The sequence below is a fragment of the Ptychodera flava genome, chromosome 6, assembly GCF_041260155.1.
Source record: "Ptychodera flava strain L36383 chromosome 6, AS_Pfla_20210202, whole genome shotgun sequence".
Lineage (NCBI taxonomy): Eukaryota > Metazoa > Hemichordata > Enteropneusta > Ptychoderidae > Ptychodera > Ptychodera flava.
In genome coordinates, this window is record NC_091933.1 from 28,112,130 (window position 1) to 28,129,113 (window position 16,984).

The 16,984-nt window shown below is 36.6% G+C and overlaps 1 protein-coding gene across 9 annotated transcripts in view; it reads right to left on the minus strand.

Annotated features, from left to right (window-relative positions):
* LOC139135392 (proton myo-inositol cotransporter-like) overlaps window positions 1-16,463 on the minus strand; it is a 51,725-nt gene extending 35,262 nt beyond the window's left edge. For 5 of the 9 annotated variants that reach the window (XM_070702761.1, XM_070702762.1, XM_070702758.1 and 2 more), the window contains exon 1: window positions 15,380-16,463. In XM_070702761.1, the coding sequence (XP_070558862.1) occupies window positions 15,380-15,920 (541 nt within the window). In that variant the 5' untranslated portion in view covers window positions 15,921-16,463. Of the gene's footprint in view, window positions 1-10,339; window positions 10,868-15,379 lie in introns of those variants that run through there. The other 4 variants (XM_070702760.1, XM_070702759.1, XM_070702765.1 and 1 more) reach the window with 3 other exon arrangements.
* Between the last annotated feature and the right edge of the window lie 521 nt (window positions 16,464-16,984).

A 16,984-nucleotide genomic window follows, 5' to 3' on the forward strand; every position in this document is an offset into this window, starting at 1 on the left:
ACAATGAACGGTTCACATTGAGTATTCACAGAAAAACACTACTTTCTAACACTGCAGTTCAGTGTTTAAATGTCAGTACCTGTAATCTACACTAAAGATGCCAAGGTCAAAAACAAGCTCTACTGTAAAACGCCCACTAAACATCTCGTGATGAAGTGTTCAAATGCCCACACAATTTTTTTTCCTTTCCAAAGACTGGCTAACAAAGGGGGTCATTTTATAGATCTTTTGTCAATTTTCTGGCCACAATACAAAATTTATATCAAAAAAATTTGGAGAGCTTCAAGAAGTTCTTTCCATATCATAATAGCGTGATAGGGAAGAAAATATTTATTGACAAATTGATACTAAGGAGAAGTTCATGCTGGTAATGAGTGGCTGGAAAGACATAATCTTACTTTTTTCATGATTTTTACAATCACATCTGTCAATTTATTATTTTCTTTGATGACTTAACCCGCTGTCTATAATGCACCAAGTCATTTTCAACTCATATTTCCCTATCTGTAATTATTGAGCTTATACAGTCCTGACTACATTTTATGATCTTACCAACAAAGTCACCTCTATTGTCCCTGTACATCTCATGATATACACAGTAAGGCTCAAAGCATTTCAATCTGAATTTGTGGATGATCAGCTATACATTAACTGGTTTCCTATGAGAGGTTGATTTACTTTTTTGAGAACAGAACGTAAAATGAGGGGTATTATTAAATCTTTTGGATGGTAACTGCATTTTCTATCATCTTGCATTTGTGCAACAGAAAATTGATTTTTGCCCGTAGAGTTAAAACTTCAGGTGTTCTTGTTTCTGCTGTCTGATTGTGATTATCCTGATTACGAAGGAGAAGGGTTTCACCCTTTCACCACTGTGGTTTGAACCAATTCCATTGTTTTCAATGGTAAAGTTGGACCTCTAGACAGGGAAATGGGGTGAAAGAGTTAGAGCCACAGAAATAGTTCTACATTATCATAAATATGAAAACATGGCTCAATGATTTTCTTTCTCTACAGGTTTCAAAATGAGTCAAAACAATTAACACATACACGAGTGAAGAATAAAGTAAGATTTGCAAGTGTCTAAATATCTGTCCCCAAGGCACAGTAATTTCATGCGTGTGTGAATTCAAATGCTTTAAGACTTACTATACATGTATGAGTGTTACCATTATGTGTACAAATATAGTACTAAGAGATGATACTTGTAAAATTACGCAATCATACAAAATCATCCAAAATGACATTTATTACTAACCAACAGTCACGACAGTTCACTGACCTTTCACTTTCTATTGTACATGATAAGTCAATCATTGAAAAGCACTATCTTTGCAAACTGCACACAATACCACAGTATCTGATGATGCCACCTCCTCTGGGAATGCCAATATAGTTTTAATCCCTCCATACACAGATGTACACTGGATAGGTATTGTACCACAACATTCATGAATTTAATGGACATGTCATCTCTAGATGAACTTACTCTCTGCAACCTCAAAATTACCTCAAAAGTTGAAAGCTACATCATCTTTCATTGCCTTTAATAAAAGTCTCTCATTGGTAGAAAGTTAATTTTGAAATGAATTTGGTATTTGACAAATGTTCTGCATATACACAGTGACTTTAAAGAACTCAAACTCTACCGTATTCAAATTAGCTATTCAAGGATTTAAGATGCTTGTGATTTTCCAAGCAATATCAGTTTATAATGTGCTGTATGGTCATGTATACATCAAAACTACCAATGATCACTTATTGCAGCTGTTTTACCTGAACACAGAATAAAACAAGTGACTTCAATAGATGTGAGCACCTTCAATGATGAATGAATTCTAACCTTCTTGTTAAGCAGCGTACATGTATATCAATTTAACGTTGCTGGTTGCATGCAATTCAGACCACAAAATCTAATAAAAAATTTAAATAGCCACTGATAAATTTTAATGTTTGTCACTGGAATGCAAATGTTCACCTAATTAGAGGTAATGAATGATGTCCAAAAAACCCGATAGCTTCTGGCACTTGGCAAGCGACTGATAAACCCTTGCTAATCAGACTTTATTATTCTTCTTGTAACACATCATAAGTTTGTACAGGTGTACATGTGTGTGGGTGTAAGAGATATTGGTACTTGCTGGACAACAGATAAACCCCTGCTACTCAGGTTGGATATTCTTTTTGTAACAAATCATGCACTTATACAGGTGTATGTGGGTGTAGGAGATATCAAATTCTTGATCTTTAAAAAATCAAAGGTAAGTAGGAAGTCACAGATCAAAGTTAATCTTTATAATGTGGATTAATTTTGATCAGAGATTTCCTGATTTTTTCCTCCAAATTTCTTGTTATTTTTACCTTGGCATTTTCAAGTCATTGTTACCTGCCATTAGGTGTTCATTGTTCAAAGTAGTTTGTCATTGAACAGCCTGTATGGTCAGCCTGTGATTTGTGATTAATGCCTTGAAAATTCCCTGTCATTAAAGTAGAACTGTGCCTTGGGGACATATATTTGGACTCTTAAATTTTTCCATTACTTTTCAGGTCTACCACTTGCAGGGTCTCATTTTAAAGCTCTTGGAATAAGAAAAATTTTCACTGTCCTAGTTTTTCAAAAATTGAAAATCAAACTTTTCCCTATGGAGTTAACACAGGGATGAAAGCCATTTTGAATTTCAAATATCAGTAAAATTTGTTTCTGTAATACTAAACTTTGCATGGTGGCCCCAGACTTTTATCTTTAATTTACGCAAGAGAATGGTTGAAAGTTTCATTAAGGAAAGCTCGAGCAAAAGTTTAAGGTTTTCACTTTTGAGGCACATAGTACCTTAAATTCAGGTCTCCTAGTTTGTTTTTTTGTAACTTCACATGATAAAGAATACCATCTTTGGTATTGTAATATTTGAGAGGTAAGCAACTGACCTATCATTAATACTTGAATTCTAGATTTCAATAGTAGCCATGTCTGCTGAATGGTATAAAGCGATCACACTCAATCAGTAATTGATGAATATCAAATACTCTACGAGAATTTTTTCAGATAATTTAATATACCTATTAGTGCCTTTTTAATCTCCTAGTAGATTAGATCTTAGTTTTTTCTTTCTTCGACACATTTTTTTTCAATGTGACAAAAACAGCAGAATACTACACAACATGTAATGAGTAGATTCTGTACATACCTACATACACACATACAGATGTACAAATGCCAACAACCTATATAAGCTTCCTTTGGTATAAATGCATATACCAAATGTGAGCTAAAAATACCTGAATCATGGCTACTAAATGGGGAAGGGAAGGGGTGCAAACGTAATACATACATATTTTAATTATAATTAATATTAATTTTATCACAATTTTAACAAAGCTGGATGGCATCTTGCTATGTGTTTTCTCTGAGAAAACGTTGAAGACATTGGAACTGTGTATTTGCAGGCTGGCATGTGATAGACACTGAGTGATTGATATAAAGTTCATCGCTCTTTGCAGTGGAGCTAATTCAACATAACCTGTATGATAAAAATGGAAAGATGACTGGCAGACCACATAGTAACATTAGTTACTCCATTATTCCAAATTAATCAACACTGGAGTACCAGACAATTTTCAATTATTGAAGGACACATTAAAATTAATGAGCAGAGAGAATTTGTATGACCCTAAACACGATCATATTCTCTGTTTTAAAAAATTCCAGCTTTCAATTTTTCCATTATAATAGATCACAATTTTTCAGCTTAAAAATGAAAATTTTTGCAAGAAACAATGTTGGCAACGATGATAAAAACTAAAATTATCTGTAATAGCAAATTAAAACATTAGAAAGTGCTCATAAATTTGATGTCACACAGGAGAAATAAATTACATGAAGATTATTATTTCTTTGTAACACACATTCAATTTATCACACTTCACATTTAATGTTTTATGGTTTGTACACTGAGACTTGAAGGAAAACAAAATCAACACACAAGATCCATGCCACTGTGACCCTGATATTTTGTAAGAATCAATTTATACCTTTGGCATTTAGAAATTCACCATTCATCTCGTAAAGCAGAGAAAGCATGGTCAGCTAATACTGGTTTTGACAGAAATCATGCCATGTTTATAGACATGCGGTTGTGAAATTAGGTAATCACCATGTGTGTCTCTTGAATGCATAAGAGCTATGCCTCAAGCATGGAATGCTACAAGAAAAAAGTTCCATTGCCACAATAAACGTCATTTTATATGAGACACTATATGTATCCAATCATCAGAGCAACTCTGCCCCCATAAAGCAACAACCCCCAATCCCCCTGTATTCAAAGTTAAAGTTCCCTCACACAACAATATGATATGGCATTTCCTAGCATACATACAAGCATGAATAATTATTAACACATAAACTCACAAAATATATACAACTCACAAAATGGTGTGACAACAGCCTGTACTTTCAAGTAAGGCATTGCTTGAAATCAGTCTTAGTTGCTGGGGGGAAAGCACATTTAAGATCAATGACACAATGTGATGACCATTGCCACAACCATGAGATCAAGGTGAAATAGGAATAGACTTCAACGTGGTACTTTGCAGTTTGGAAAACCTCACTGAAGTTGGTTAATTGAACTCATTACAAAAACACTTTAAATAATTCTACATTTGTGCATTTGAAAATTATAATTATCACAAATGCCATTTGTGGGAAACCTACAAGCATCGAGCAATACTGCATATAATCATACATTGTCTCATCTTTGAACTTTGAACTGGGTCAATAGGTCAAATGTACTGTTTTCAATAGTACATGTATTGAATCAATAATCAGATTTGGGATTCGTAAGTCACTCAGTGACCCCAATGTGCATTGTGAATGAACAATTTAACTGGGAGACAAGTCCATCTTGTGAGGAGACTATTGCATTCTGAATGTTTGTATGGTGACTTTCCTATGGACATACAACTTTTCATCCAGAAAGATTTATGCATTTGATAAATGACATTGTGAAAATTAATTCAATTGAAAAGTACTTCTTAATTCAATTAGCTCTTCAACTGAGATGTTATCTGTCACTCCTGTTATCACTGACTAATTTGAAGTTTGACCAGGGTAAAGGACAGGCAGTTTCAAATGTCCTGCCTTTTCTAACAAATCCCCTAGCCTCGGAATTTTCAAAATATAAAAGACATTCATCCGGCATGGCTGAAAATGAGTTACAAGCACATTAATATCTGCTCTCTATCACTGTATCTCTGTATCTGTCTGTCTCTCTCTGTCTCTCTCTCTCCTTTTTATTTAATGTCAATATGTAAATAAAAAAATGTCTCAACACAGAATTACACTTATTACCATGATATATTATAACTCCCTAATCAATGCAATAATGCACACGTTTTGCTACCTCAGTCTCTCTATCAACAACATGTCCTATGGCAAATCCTTCAAGTCGAAAACTTAAATTTAAGGCATTCTCATATAAGGCAAATGAATTTAGTTGGTATTACTGTCTGGTCAAACAAAAACCACATTTATCAAATGCACCCATAATTCAATTACGTTGATTGGTTCTGCCCATTGGACTGGCAAAACACAGCTTCTTTAATCTTGTTTAGGTTTCTTAGTCAGTGGAGAAAACATCAAATTAGACAAAGATATTTGTTGAGTGCATATGCCAGGTAAACCAGAGTGAACTCGCCAGATTGAATTAGCCAAGCCTTAATGAGATTTGGTTCATTTATGAATTCATTTCCTCCATTACCAGTTTAATGAAACACAGGACAACATAACAGAGCACAAGTTGGGGCAATCAGTGATTTCATGTTAATGCACATGGTAAAGATTCTCATTATTTTAACATTATTTTTCACATGAACAAAATAACTCTGTATGAAGAAAACACTGAAGAAAATATGAAGAACTTGGTTGCAATCATAATGATTATTTTTAAAGTCAGCATTTTAAACAACATTTCAGCCTATAAACACGTGATTTTATATTTTTTATATTACCATTGTCTGCAGTACACTGAAAAGCTGCAATGATAGGTTTGACTTACAATATGATAGGCAGACGGTTGGGATTAATATGGGTATTATTTGGATTTCCTGTCTTTTCATAATTTAGGAAAAATTCTTAAAAAAGAACAAAACACAACTCAAGAAGGTACCATTACAATAAAATCTTTGCAGAGAATGGAGGTAATTAACACACTCGTTGTGAATACATTTTTAATTCAGAATATCCCCACTAACCCACAAAAAAATGAACAATAATCATGAACTTGCCACTGACTGGTCAAAGGGCACATGCTAATCTGCATTCTGTGGTGACATGGATATTACCATGGATATCAAAAACCAAGGGTTGTATCCTACTCATCTAATGGTCATTTTTAGCTACTATAGACTATAGTCTATAGAAGCTATTGGGATGGGTATCCGTCCGGCGTCCGGCGTCAGTCTGTATGTATGTATGTATGTATGTATGTATGTATGTATGCATGTATGTATAAGTCCGTTTGTGAGGCGTCCGTCCACTCAAATATCTTGAGAACCGCAGTACTTACTGATTTGATATTTGTTGTGTAGATGAAAAATATGATTTTGAGAAACTACTTTTTTTCAATTTTTTGATATTGTTGAAAATAGGCAAATTAATGCCAAAAAAGGTGTTTTTGGTAAAAAATCTTCTTCTTCATAACCGCTGGTCAGACAGCTTTGTTATTTGGTATACAGGTCCCTAGGGATAACCCAACTTAGATTTGTTCAAATTGTAATGAAATATGCAAATGTGTATTTTTAAGGAATTTTTTTGTCATTTTTGGTCAAAATTCGACTTACATTGTAATTACATTGTAATTCTTGTACTGTATAAACCCTATCAATTCACCCAGAAAAAATAATTAATATGATTTTAAATAATTGAATTAATTAGGAAATCATCAAAGCCAAAATAATTTTAGTGTGGAATTATCAGAAAGTTCACCTTTTTTTGACAGTTCATAGTGAAATGCTTACCATCTTGGAGGATTAAAACATGTAAAGGCAACTTTCCTGAATCCCAACTTTGATATATTCTGAACCACCATTTATGTTATCTAAAAGAAATTGCTCATAATAGTTTGTCATGATAGGGTGGTCAAATAAATAGAGATAGAGAAAGTTCTAATTTCCATTTATGGTTGACTTGGTAAGGATAAAATAAGATTACTTTTTGAGGAAAAAAATAGAGTGGTCAATTAAAGAGTGGTCAAAGTGATAGGGTTTTTATGGTAAAGCTGGGCTGTAAGATTCCTTGTGCTATTTATAGCAATTATGCAATCTGTGTAAACAGTGCAATGAAAGTGTAATATGATTCCTTATAATGCTTTTGATGACCTTGAACTTCTTAAGTTACAAACATTTGTCTCTTCAGTGTACTTTCTCTGAGTATGTACAGTCTCAACTTATTCAACAGAACTTACTTACAATGTTAATTTGAAAGTTAAAATGTGCTTGGTTAATAGGATGAAAATAAAAGATAACCAGCTCAAGATTCTTTGTAACCTGACAGATATGCTGTTTTATTATGACGTAAATCTTGATTTAAGCAAGTCTTGTTTACTTTAATTAGAATGTAATTAACTCTCGTTTATTTGCTATTATAGACTAATATAGTCTGATGAAATATGCAAATCTGTATTTTTACGGAATTTTTTTCCATTTTTGGTCAGGCTATCCTTAAATGAGCTATCAAAGATATCCACCTTCATCAATACATGTGTCACAAAAGGTTATTCTCTACATAACAAAGCAGAGCTCTGTCAACTGTTGAGTCGTTTGTTTTTTCAAAACCGCTGGTCAGACAGCTTTAATATTTGGTTTACATGTCCCTAGGATGACTTTAGGGAGATAATTTCATACAGTCAGGAAATACTTAATTTTGTATCCATGTCTATAGTAGCTTCAGGGACTTTGGCCCTATGTTTTATAATATCAGGAAATGATTATTATCAGTGGTACAGGTCGTCAAATTCTACGTCATGTCATTGTAATTTTATTTGGTAAAATACAAATTAAAGCCATTTAGGTTATCCAAATTCATAAAAACAGAAGTTTTAACATTTTTGCTCATCCCTGCACGAGGAAACATTCAGTTTCTCTCTTTTATAATCAAAAACATATATCAAGGCTCCCCATGCAGATCCGTAGATCAGAACAGCAAATTACCTCAATTTATATTAAAATTCAAATGGCTGCCATTCTGTGTTAATTGATAAGGAAAACATCACATTCGATTCTCACCTTTCACAATAAAGCAAGACAGGAGAAAAAGTCAATTTCATCTCAATGTTTTAAAATGATTCTACACAAGCTACAAACCAGGAAAGATATTGCAAGATTTGAAAGTCTGAAAATACTGCATGTCCCCGAGGTCCTTTTAGAATTCTGTCTTTCATAGCAACACAGGTAACAATATCAAGGGCATTTCTAACCTCAGCTTGAGTCTTTAATGTTACCTTAGAATTCTAACCAACAGTTATGGTGGATTTATGAGATACTATCATTATAATTTCTTTATGACACAGATATATTTTACCATGGCAACAAGACACAATGTATGTCAAGACTGTGACTTCATTGCTACTCAAGATATCTTCCACATGATTTACTACAAATTTATTCACCATCAACTCCAAGATTTGTGCATTTGATGAAAAACTTGATAATTGCATCTATTTCGCAAATATTTTTGCACAAAAACATAATCTTTCACTCAGAATAAGAACTTATCAAATGCTATGATCATGGTAATGAACCAAAAATATTCATAAGGCTCAAAATTTGTGTCAAACATGATTCACAGCTTTTAAAACTTGTGTCGGATAATAACTTTCTATTCAGTTGCTTTATGTCTCTGATTCTGTCATTTTACTTTAATCCAGGAATAAATGCCTTGAGGAAGATTTCACCTCCAGCAGGGGAGTTTTTCATAAAGGTAATCAGAGTGGGCGGACATTTGATGTATGGTCTTAGGCTACAGACTTACTCACAGCTGGCAATGGATGTAAGTATTGTAAAAACAGTTGGCGATATCCAGCACACCCTAATATATATATATATATATATATATATATATATATATATATATATATATATATATATATATATATATATATATATATATATAATATATATATATATATTTACTGGTGTTAGAAATGTAAATTAAGAGAGACATTTGCAAAATGCTATGGCAAGGAAAGGGTTGGTATACGATCAAATGCATGAATTACAACACAGCCAGAGTTTTATGGCAGAAATTATCGATGCATGCTCACTGTAAAATACCAACACTGATCGCAGTGACAACCTGGTCCTGCAGCGACCTGCCGCAAATTGGCTTGATTATTTTCACATCACTGGCTTGAAAAGAGATGCCAGCACACAGAGAATGACGTCAATCCCTGCGAATTGCTACATGAATGGTGTTTGGCGTCATGTAACTTTAGACACCTGTGGTAGTTTCAACCAAGCATTGGCTTCTCTTCGTTACAGCTGATTAGCCGTTAATGGCCTGTCTGCCAACGATAATTGATCAATTTACCAATCATTGTGCAATGCGAGTTGCCATTGATCCTATCGAACTGTTTCTGGTTGAACTACGACGGAAAACTAATTAATTGTTACAGCAATACGAAACCACACTTCAAGGTAGTTTTCGCAATGGCAACTCTCTGCAGCCAGGACAAACGATAAAGGTCACGGACTTACTCAAAATGGAAAGTTCAGAAATTTATCAGATTGTTAAAATATTACTTTTCATTACCTGGTGTACCAGTAGCACACTTTTCTTAAAACTTTAAAAAGAACTGCTGAGTTTCAATGATACATCACAATGTATTGCGTGTAACTGCTCAATTGATGTGTAACATGCTACCCGATTCTTGTTAACTCCAAATATTCTATACAGTTTTGCACATTATTTATTCAGCTACATCGTTTCTTGACACAAGTAACTCAATACGGTTTATTAAAGGACAATCAAAACCGGGAAAGTTGCTTGGGGACTCTAAGTTGATGAAATAAAAGAGAAAAAACACATAAAAATTGGGATTTAAGTTAAGGGAAATGCTTGGCAGATTACGAAATATTAAAATCTGCATGAAAAAATCTCACCAGCTCAAGTTGAATAGCATCCATTCACCACAAAAAAATGCCTTGATTCAATTTATCAAACGTAAGACACGAGAAAAGTTCATATGCACGTGTAACGACCATGCTTATTTTTTACCCTCTGTGAACCTGGTCTGAGATTTTTTTGCAAAGTACATTTTGTCAATCACCGAACATGAAGAATATTTACCTATTCCGATTCCAACGATAAGTCTGCCGACAATGAGGGCGACTTTACTCGGAGCCGCTCCGGCAGTGACAGCGCCGATGGTAAGTATTCCGGAGGCGATGAAGACGACCGGGCGACGTCCAAGCCAGTCGTTCAGAAGGCCGCCGATCAGGGCAAAGACGGCCGCGGCGCCTATCGTGACGGCCACGATCAGCTCTTGCCAGAAATTTGTCATTCCGGGGAAATGTTCCCGCAACAGGATCATCGCTCCGGATATCACACCGGTATCGTAGCCGAAAAGAAATCCACCGATCGCCGCGAAGACGGTGAAGACGATGACAAAACATGATTGTGGAGTTCTCTTTCTGTAGCTATCGACAAGCCGCTCTCTACTCCCTTCGCCGATGCCGCTCGCTGACGACAGACTTTTCAGGTCCATCGAATCGGATGTATGCATCGTTGCTGTCTTTTTTTCCTTCTGATTTCCACGGAAAACAAATTTCGCCGATCAAAACGTCGTCGCCATGTTGACGCGAGCGGCAGGAGCGCGCATTCCAATTGCGCATCCTGAAAATTTTCATTTTCATATCATTATAGACAAACCCACAGTTACCACCCTCGTGATGTCCTATTCTGAAAAGCCAAAGGCAAAGAAAAAAAGGAGTTCAAACGTGATATCAAAGGCTTCGGGATTTATGCAAATATTGTCTTATATCTATGACGAAGAATTTACTTTGTGAATTTTGAATTTGTCTCCATCTCCATTGTCGTGTCCCGTTCAGATTAATGACAGATTTGCAATTTCGTGATACTAATGTTGCATCGAAAATCCTCAGAGTAAAACATGACGCCAATTTCATTATCTTAAATGTGCTACAGTTATTTTTCAAACGCGTTCTATAAATTTTGATGAACACTGCATAAACGATATCACATGATACTCTCTGAATATTGTTCCCAGTCGATCGATCGGACATTTTCGTTTCAACTACACTGTTGTAAATGGGAGTGTGATCTTTGCGATAAAACACTAAAGATCGCTTTGGGTGCTGCAAGGTTGGCGCTATAAATGTTGCTAACGGTTTTATTATTATAAATCATCAAGATTATGATTGATTTATAATAGTCCCCATGATAATGGCTAGCCTGCAATTACACCCTGCTTCCTCTCTTTCCGAGACTTCCCTTTCGAACACCATGCTTACTATTTCCATTATTTTCTGTGATGTGTTCCACTTCCTATGAGGTCAATTGAATTTCGTTTTCACATCCCTGTCCTGCTATCGGTTCGCATCGGGTGTGAAACTTTCGAAAATCTCGCATAACAAACAATTATCATACATTTCGATTACCCGATAAAATTAAATGTAGGTGAACACGAACTGCAATTATTAAATATTTTGTAATAACTGCTTGTCGAAATGTGTCGTCTGCCCGTATTTGACATCTGTTCGATGAACGCAGACGACTTAGTGGTCTAAAGGGAAGGAGAACTGTGCAGTTTGAGGATTCTCGATTTCACACTTCAGAAAATAGGTCAACAAAACACATAAGCATCACTGTTTCAGAGTGCCAGGTGTCCCTCTAATCATCTATTGCTGAAGGTGATTGTCCATACATCAAGAGCTGAAAGGTCGACATTCGCTTTTTTTCGAACGGTGAACATACCGCCATCTCGTCAATTCCGTTTAATTATGGTGTAGTTAAATTGTGATCGTTACCGTCTTTTTTAGCAGAATTCATGTTCTTATGAACAGAGTCTGGTTATGTTCGTTGAATTTTATTGGTCAACAACAACAACAACAACAACAACAACAACAACAACAACTAATATAAACATAAACAACAATAAGAACAACAACAATGACGACGACCAGATTTCTGGGTTCCCTGTGATTCTACTAAGATTGGATGACAAGAATAGAGTACATTTCCGAAACTGAGAGTTAGCTCTTACTTCACTGTAGTGTTGCTACAATAAAATCAAAGGAATAACATAGCTGACTCGCAGTTGGTCACTGCGGGTGGTCAACGATAGAGGAATTCGCACGGCAAATATTAGTATTTGTATTTTTTCAAGCATAGTCCAGGCTTCTTCTACAAATTAATACTATCATGACAAGAAACTGACAACAGTGAAATTTCATCGAGGAATAAGCATTCGGACAAAGATGCGTCCGGGAAAATACTGATATAATTGTGTTCATTCAGATCAACACCTCCACAAAACTTGTCAATCCTTTACGGTCCCATCGTGACGGTGGTCTCCCGATTATAGTGACCCACACTGAAAACCGCTGCTTCATTCCCGGTTTGCTCTCACTCCATAGAGGGCGCGCATCAGTAAAAAATTGTATTTCTCAAATGAAACGAGTATCTGAAGTAAAGTTATCACTGTACCCGGACAATGGTCATTTTGTCACCTTTGCTCGGATGAATAAATACGTTGGCATAGTCAATTAGAATATAGCAAGCATATAACACATAATGAAATGAAACCAATTAAAAACAACTTTCTTTAACTGCATAAACACATGCACGACAAAGCACGAAGCGAAAGTTACCTGCTATCCACTGAAACTACGTGGTTGGTGCAAGACTAATGCATAATTCATTTGTGTAAGTATAGACCCGTGTGGTGAACTCAGTGTCTCCCAGGTGGCAGTATATATACCGTATAGCTTACTCACGTTTATTCCTCCGAGTGAGCTCCTCGGTGGACAATTTATTTTTCAAACTGAGCTGTTTGGACAAGATATCAACCGACAACTGCTAAGTATATGGAGGGGAAAATGAGAGATGTCTGGACTTGTTGATCTACGACAGCCTATTTTTATCGATATAGCCTCAGTTCAACAGATGTCTAGACGAAAATAGCCTATTCTATAAATGATACATCCCGCACATCAAAACACTTCTATTTCCGTTCAAGCACGGGAAATGGCCTATAATGAAAAAAACACTCTCGATCGAATGTTGAGTGGGCGGCACACTACACTAAGTGTTTCCGAATCCCACACATTCGAGAACTCGCAATTAATTGTCATTGCTTATATAAGAATCACACGACAGATCACAAATTGACAGATTATTTTCGTTCCTTCATCTAACATTGCTGTGACATTAACGGATATGCAGTGTTTTATGAAGCTATGGGATGTTAATAGTTTTGGTGGACTAATACGAGTCTGTGAATAAATTAATCATAAGTCCACGGAAGAGAAACTTGAAACATTATCAATGAATATCATGATGCTTTCATCTGGCAACTGTCCGATGACAATTTTAGGTTAATCAGGCGGTCAAATTCACATCTGGACTCTTCATACGTGAATGCTACAACATATAACCAATCCGAGTTTCAATCCAGCGATTCGTGAGAGGATGCTTTTCTCACTGGCATCACTAATAGTTGAAATTTTAGGAACGACAATAGACATACTTCCCACATTTTGCTGGTTAGCTTACAGTGGACTGGGTCGGACATTTATGAAAATTCTTGCAGTATTGATCATACTGTGTGACTGTACGTGTCACCAAATAAGACACATCTGTTCCAAAAACTACCTTTGTGAAATTGCAAAATAAAGTTGTCTGTGTATTGCACAGGATGAATGAATGCCAAAACTACTATGATTGCTTTCTGTCCCAGGAGTCGGTAAAATGTCTATAAGAGTAGCATAGAATGCACTTTTGCACAGTTCAAGTGGTTGACTGTCACACTGGATCCTCTTTCTCTCCAGTGCTAATGGTTATGGGGATGCATATTCGCAGACCAGTTCCCCTCCCTCAGCTTTTGAGAGGCAGGTACAATATCGCCCCTTCTCCAAGTTTTAGAGACTTATTTGGGCCTGAGGAGGAGAGTAAGGCTAACATTGTTTGCACACAGAAATAACTATGCCCAACTGTGAAACACAAAAGCACAAAGAGATATGTTCTTCACTGGTAAGGTTACATCTGCCATCCTAAACAAACATACAAAATGCTTACACAAGGTATTTCTTTCAGGGAGTTAAGATGTTGCCTTTCCTGACAAAAAATGCACGCTGGTAGATATATTATTCTTCACCAGAAGCAGTCTTTCAAAACTTTATTAAATCTATCATTTCACTTTTTGGCTCTAGGTTTTTATTTTTAGGGGAAATACAACACTATTTTATTGAATAAGGAAAGTTCAAAGCTATTTTGTCTTTAAAGAAAACACTCCGGTACATCATTGCATGCCACAGTAGCTAAAATATCTGGCAAACAATTTAAGACGTGGAGTTTGAGATCCTAACGTCAACTGTATATATGTGTTGGCGCTGCGTCCTTCAGCAAGCAGGCACTTTTCTTTAGAATATTTCTGCATTCATTAAGATGAAGTGGGTTCCAAATCCTGTACTTCTGCTTATCCTTCAATGAGCAGCATAAGATGTAGCGACTCTGCACATAATTTGCCATAAAAGTTAACATAGCAAAGCTGCCATTTCATGTGACTACGGTATTGGGATTACAGTATTGTCACTGCAAAATTTGGTACAAATTTGTAACGTTCTATAAAGTGTTGCACTTCTCAAAAGAAAAGCGTTTCAACAAAATTGTTTTAGTTGTGAGGATGTTTGTGTTAGCCATGGGTGTAAGCCAAACCATACGCCATCATAAATGCGGGTTGAGACCTTGAACAGAACAAAGGGTTAGATCATAGACCCTAGAAAAGAAGAGGGTTTGCGGTTGGGCCATCGGGCAAATCACGGGGTGGAGTGACTCTGGATACACATGTAGTGGATACATGAGGGACACATTTGACTCAGTTTACTTAAAAGAATCACGGAATACACACACAAATGCATCCCAAGAGTTGTTTGAGAAAAAATGATGCATTGGACCGCTTTTGCTGCAAGGCAAGGTATTTGTTGAAAGATCTAATTCCAGTAATATTGTCACAAAAAACCTGACATCAGGCACACAGATTCTTACCCAACTGTCTGATCTCATGACAGGACTGCCGTTAAACCATTTTTACCTCTATGGCTTCTCGCCTATCTGGAAACCAACTACCAGGTTTAGTTGCAAACTTACCTATCCCACAACCAACTATAAGTCTTCCTCCAAGTATGAAGTTTTCATCTGGTGCCACCCCCATGACAACTGCCCCGGCTGTAAAAATAAAACTCGCCAAAAGTATGGTTGGCCGCCTTCCGAAGAAGTCATTGAAGAAGGATCCGAGCAATGCAAACAATATCGCCCCTCCTATGGTGATACTGACGATTAGTTCTTCCCAGAAAGTATTCAAATAAAATTTGCGAACCAGAAGCAGCATGGCACCAGACACCACGCCGGTGTCGTATCCGAAAAGGAAGCCGCCGATGGCCGAAAAGGACGTCAGTAGATACAAGAAACATGGTTGCGATCTGTTTCTGGCTACAATTATCGCGGTCTGGTGTTCTGCGTTAGCCGTATCGTCGCCTGGACGTCGTCGAGTTTCGTCCTCGATCTCATTTATGAGGGGTTGAGTTTCGGTCGTTCCGTTCCCGTTAAGTTGGCCTTCGTTATTTTCCAACGATACCATTTCGAGTTCTGTTTCTAGATTGCCGTTCTCCAAAGAGTTGCTGGGGTTCATGCCCCCATACCATACTACGGACAACCTCCGCTGTTGTCGCTGCGTTTACTTTCAACAAATGGCTGGCAAGCGAGAGTCCGTACACTGGCTTTGGCACACAACCAACTCGTGTCATGCGACTGAAGTCCAAAATAACTTATCTGAATCTCTTCCGTTGCAGGTTTTAGATTCTTTTAAAGTTCTGACACTATTCATAACTTGTCGAAATATATCCCGCGACCGCGGAAACCGTGACCCCGAACGCCAATGGGCCAAAGCTGCCAAAACACGGAGGGCGTAACGAGTCTGTTCAAGATGATACGGTGGAGTACAACACCAATCGCACTTCTATACTCGGAAGCAGCATAAGTGTAAGTGATTTGGTTGTTACTCACTCCATGACATGAATACCAGTCTAAGGTACACTCATTACCATCGAAAATTTTAACTGACACGGCTAATTGCCAGGCAAATACTTTGGTGGTGCTCAGTCCTTGCAGCTGACGTGTACGCGTGTTGCGTTGTTGCGCCGGAGTGTAAGGTCACAGTAACAAGTTTCTGTGCGCAGATGTAGTAACCTTTGACCCACAAGGTTCACAGCGAGGGCAGCAGCGAGGGCTGCGCTGCTGTACGGTACCACTAGGGCCACTGCTTGTGACACAGTGCTACTACACGAGCAAAAATTATGTACCGGTATTAACGTCAGTGTTACCAATTTGTGTTCAGATTTAAAATATATTAGGTTTGTTTAGAGTCAATTTTAACTACAATACATGCTGAATATTGCTTCTATTTGAAAACATCAGCATTTATATGACAATCTTATGCACACAGTGGAGGGACTGTGGGCATATGATAAGTCTTAAGCTTATATCGCGGAAACATTATTATGTCAATACAAACATAGACAGTAGAGAAACAAATGATACATTCTGCATATTTTAAATATCTGAGTTGAGATTGGTATTCATTGTGACAAAAAATGATAATTAGGCCCTAAGCCTCAAAATTACCAATTTTATTTTGACATAGGCTATTAACCAAACAGGCTTTAAGTATGCCCCCAATAGATGCGAATATGTAAT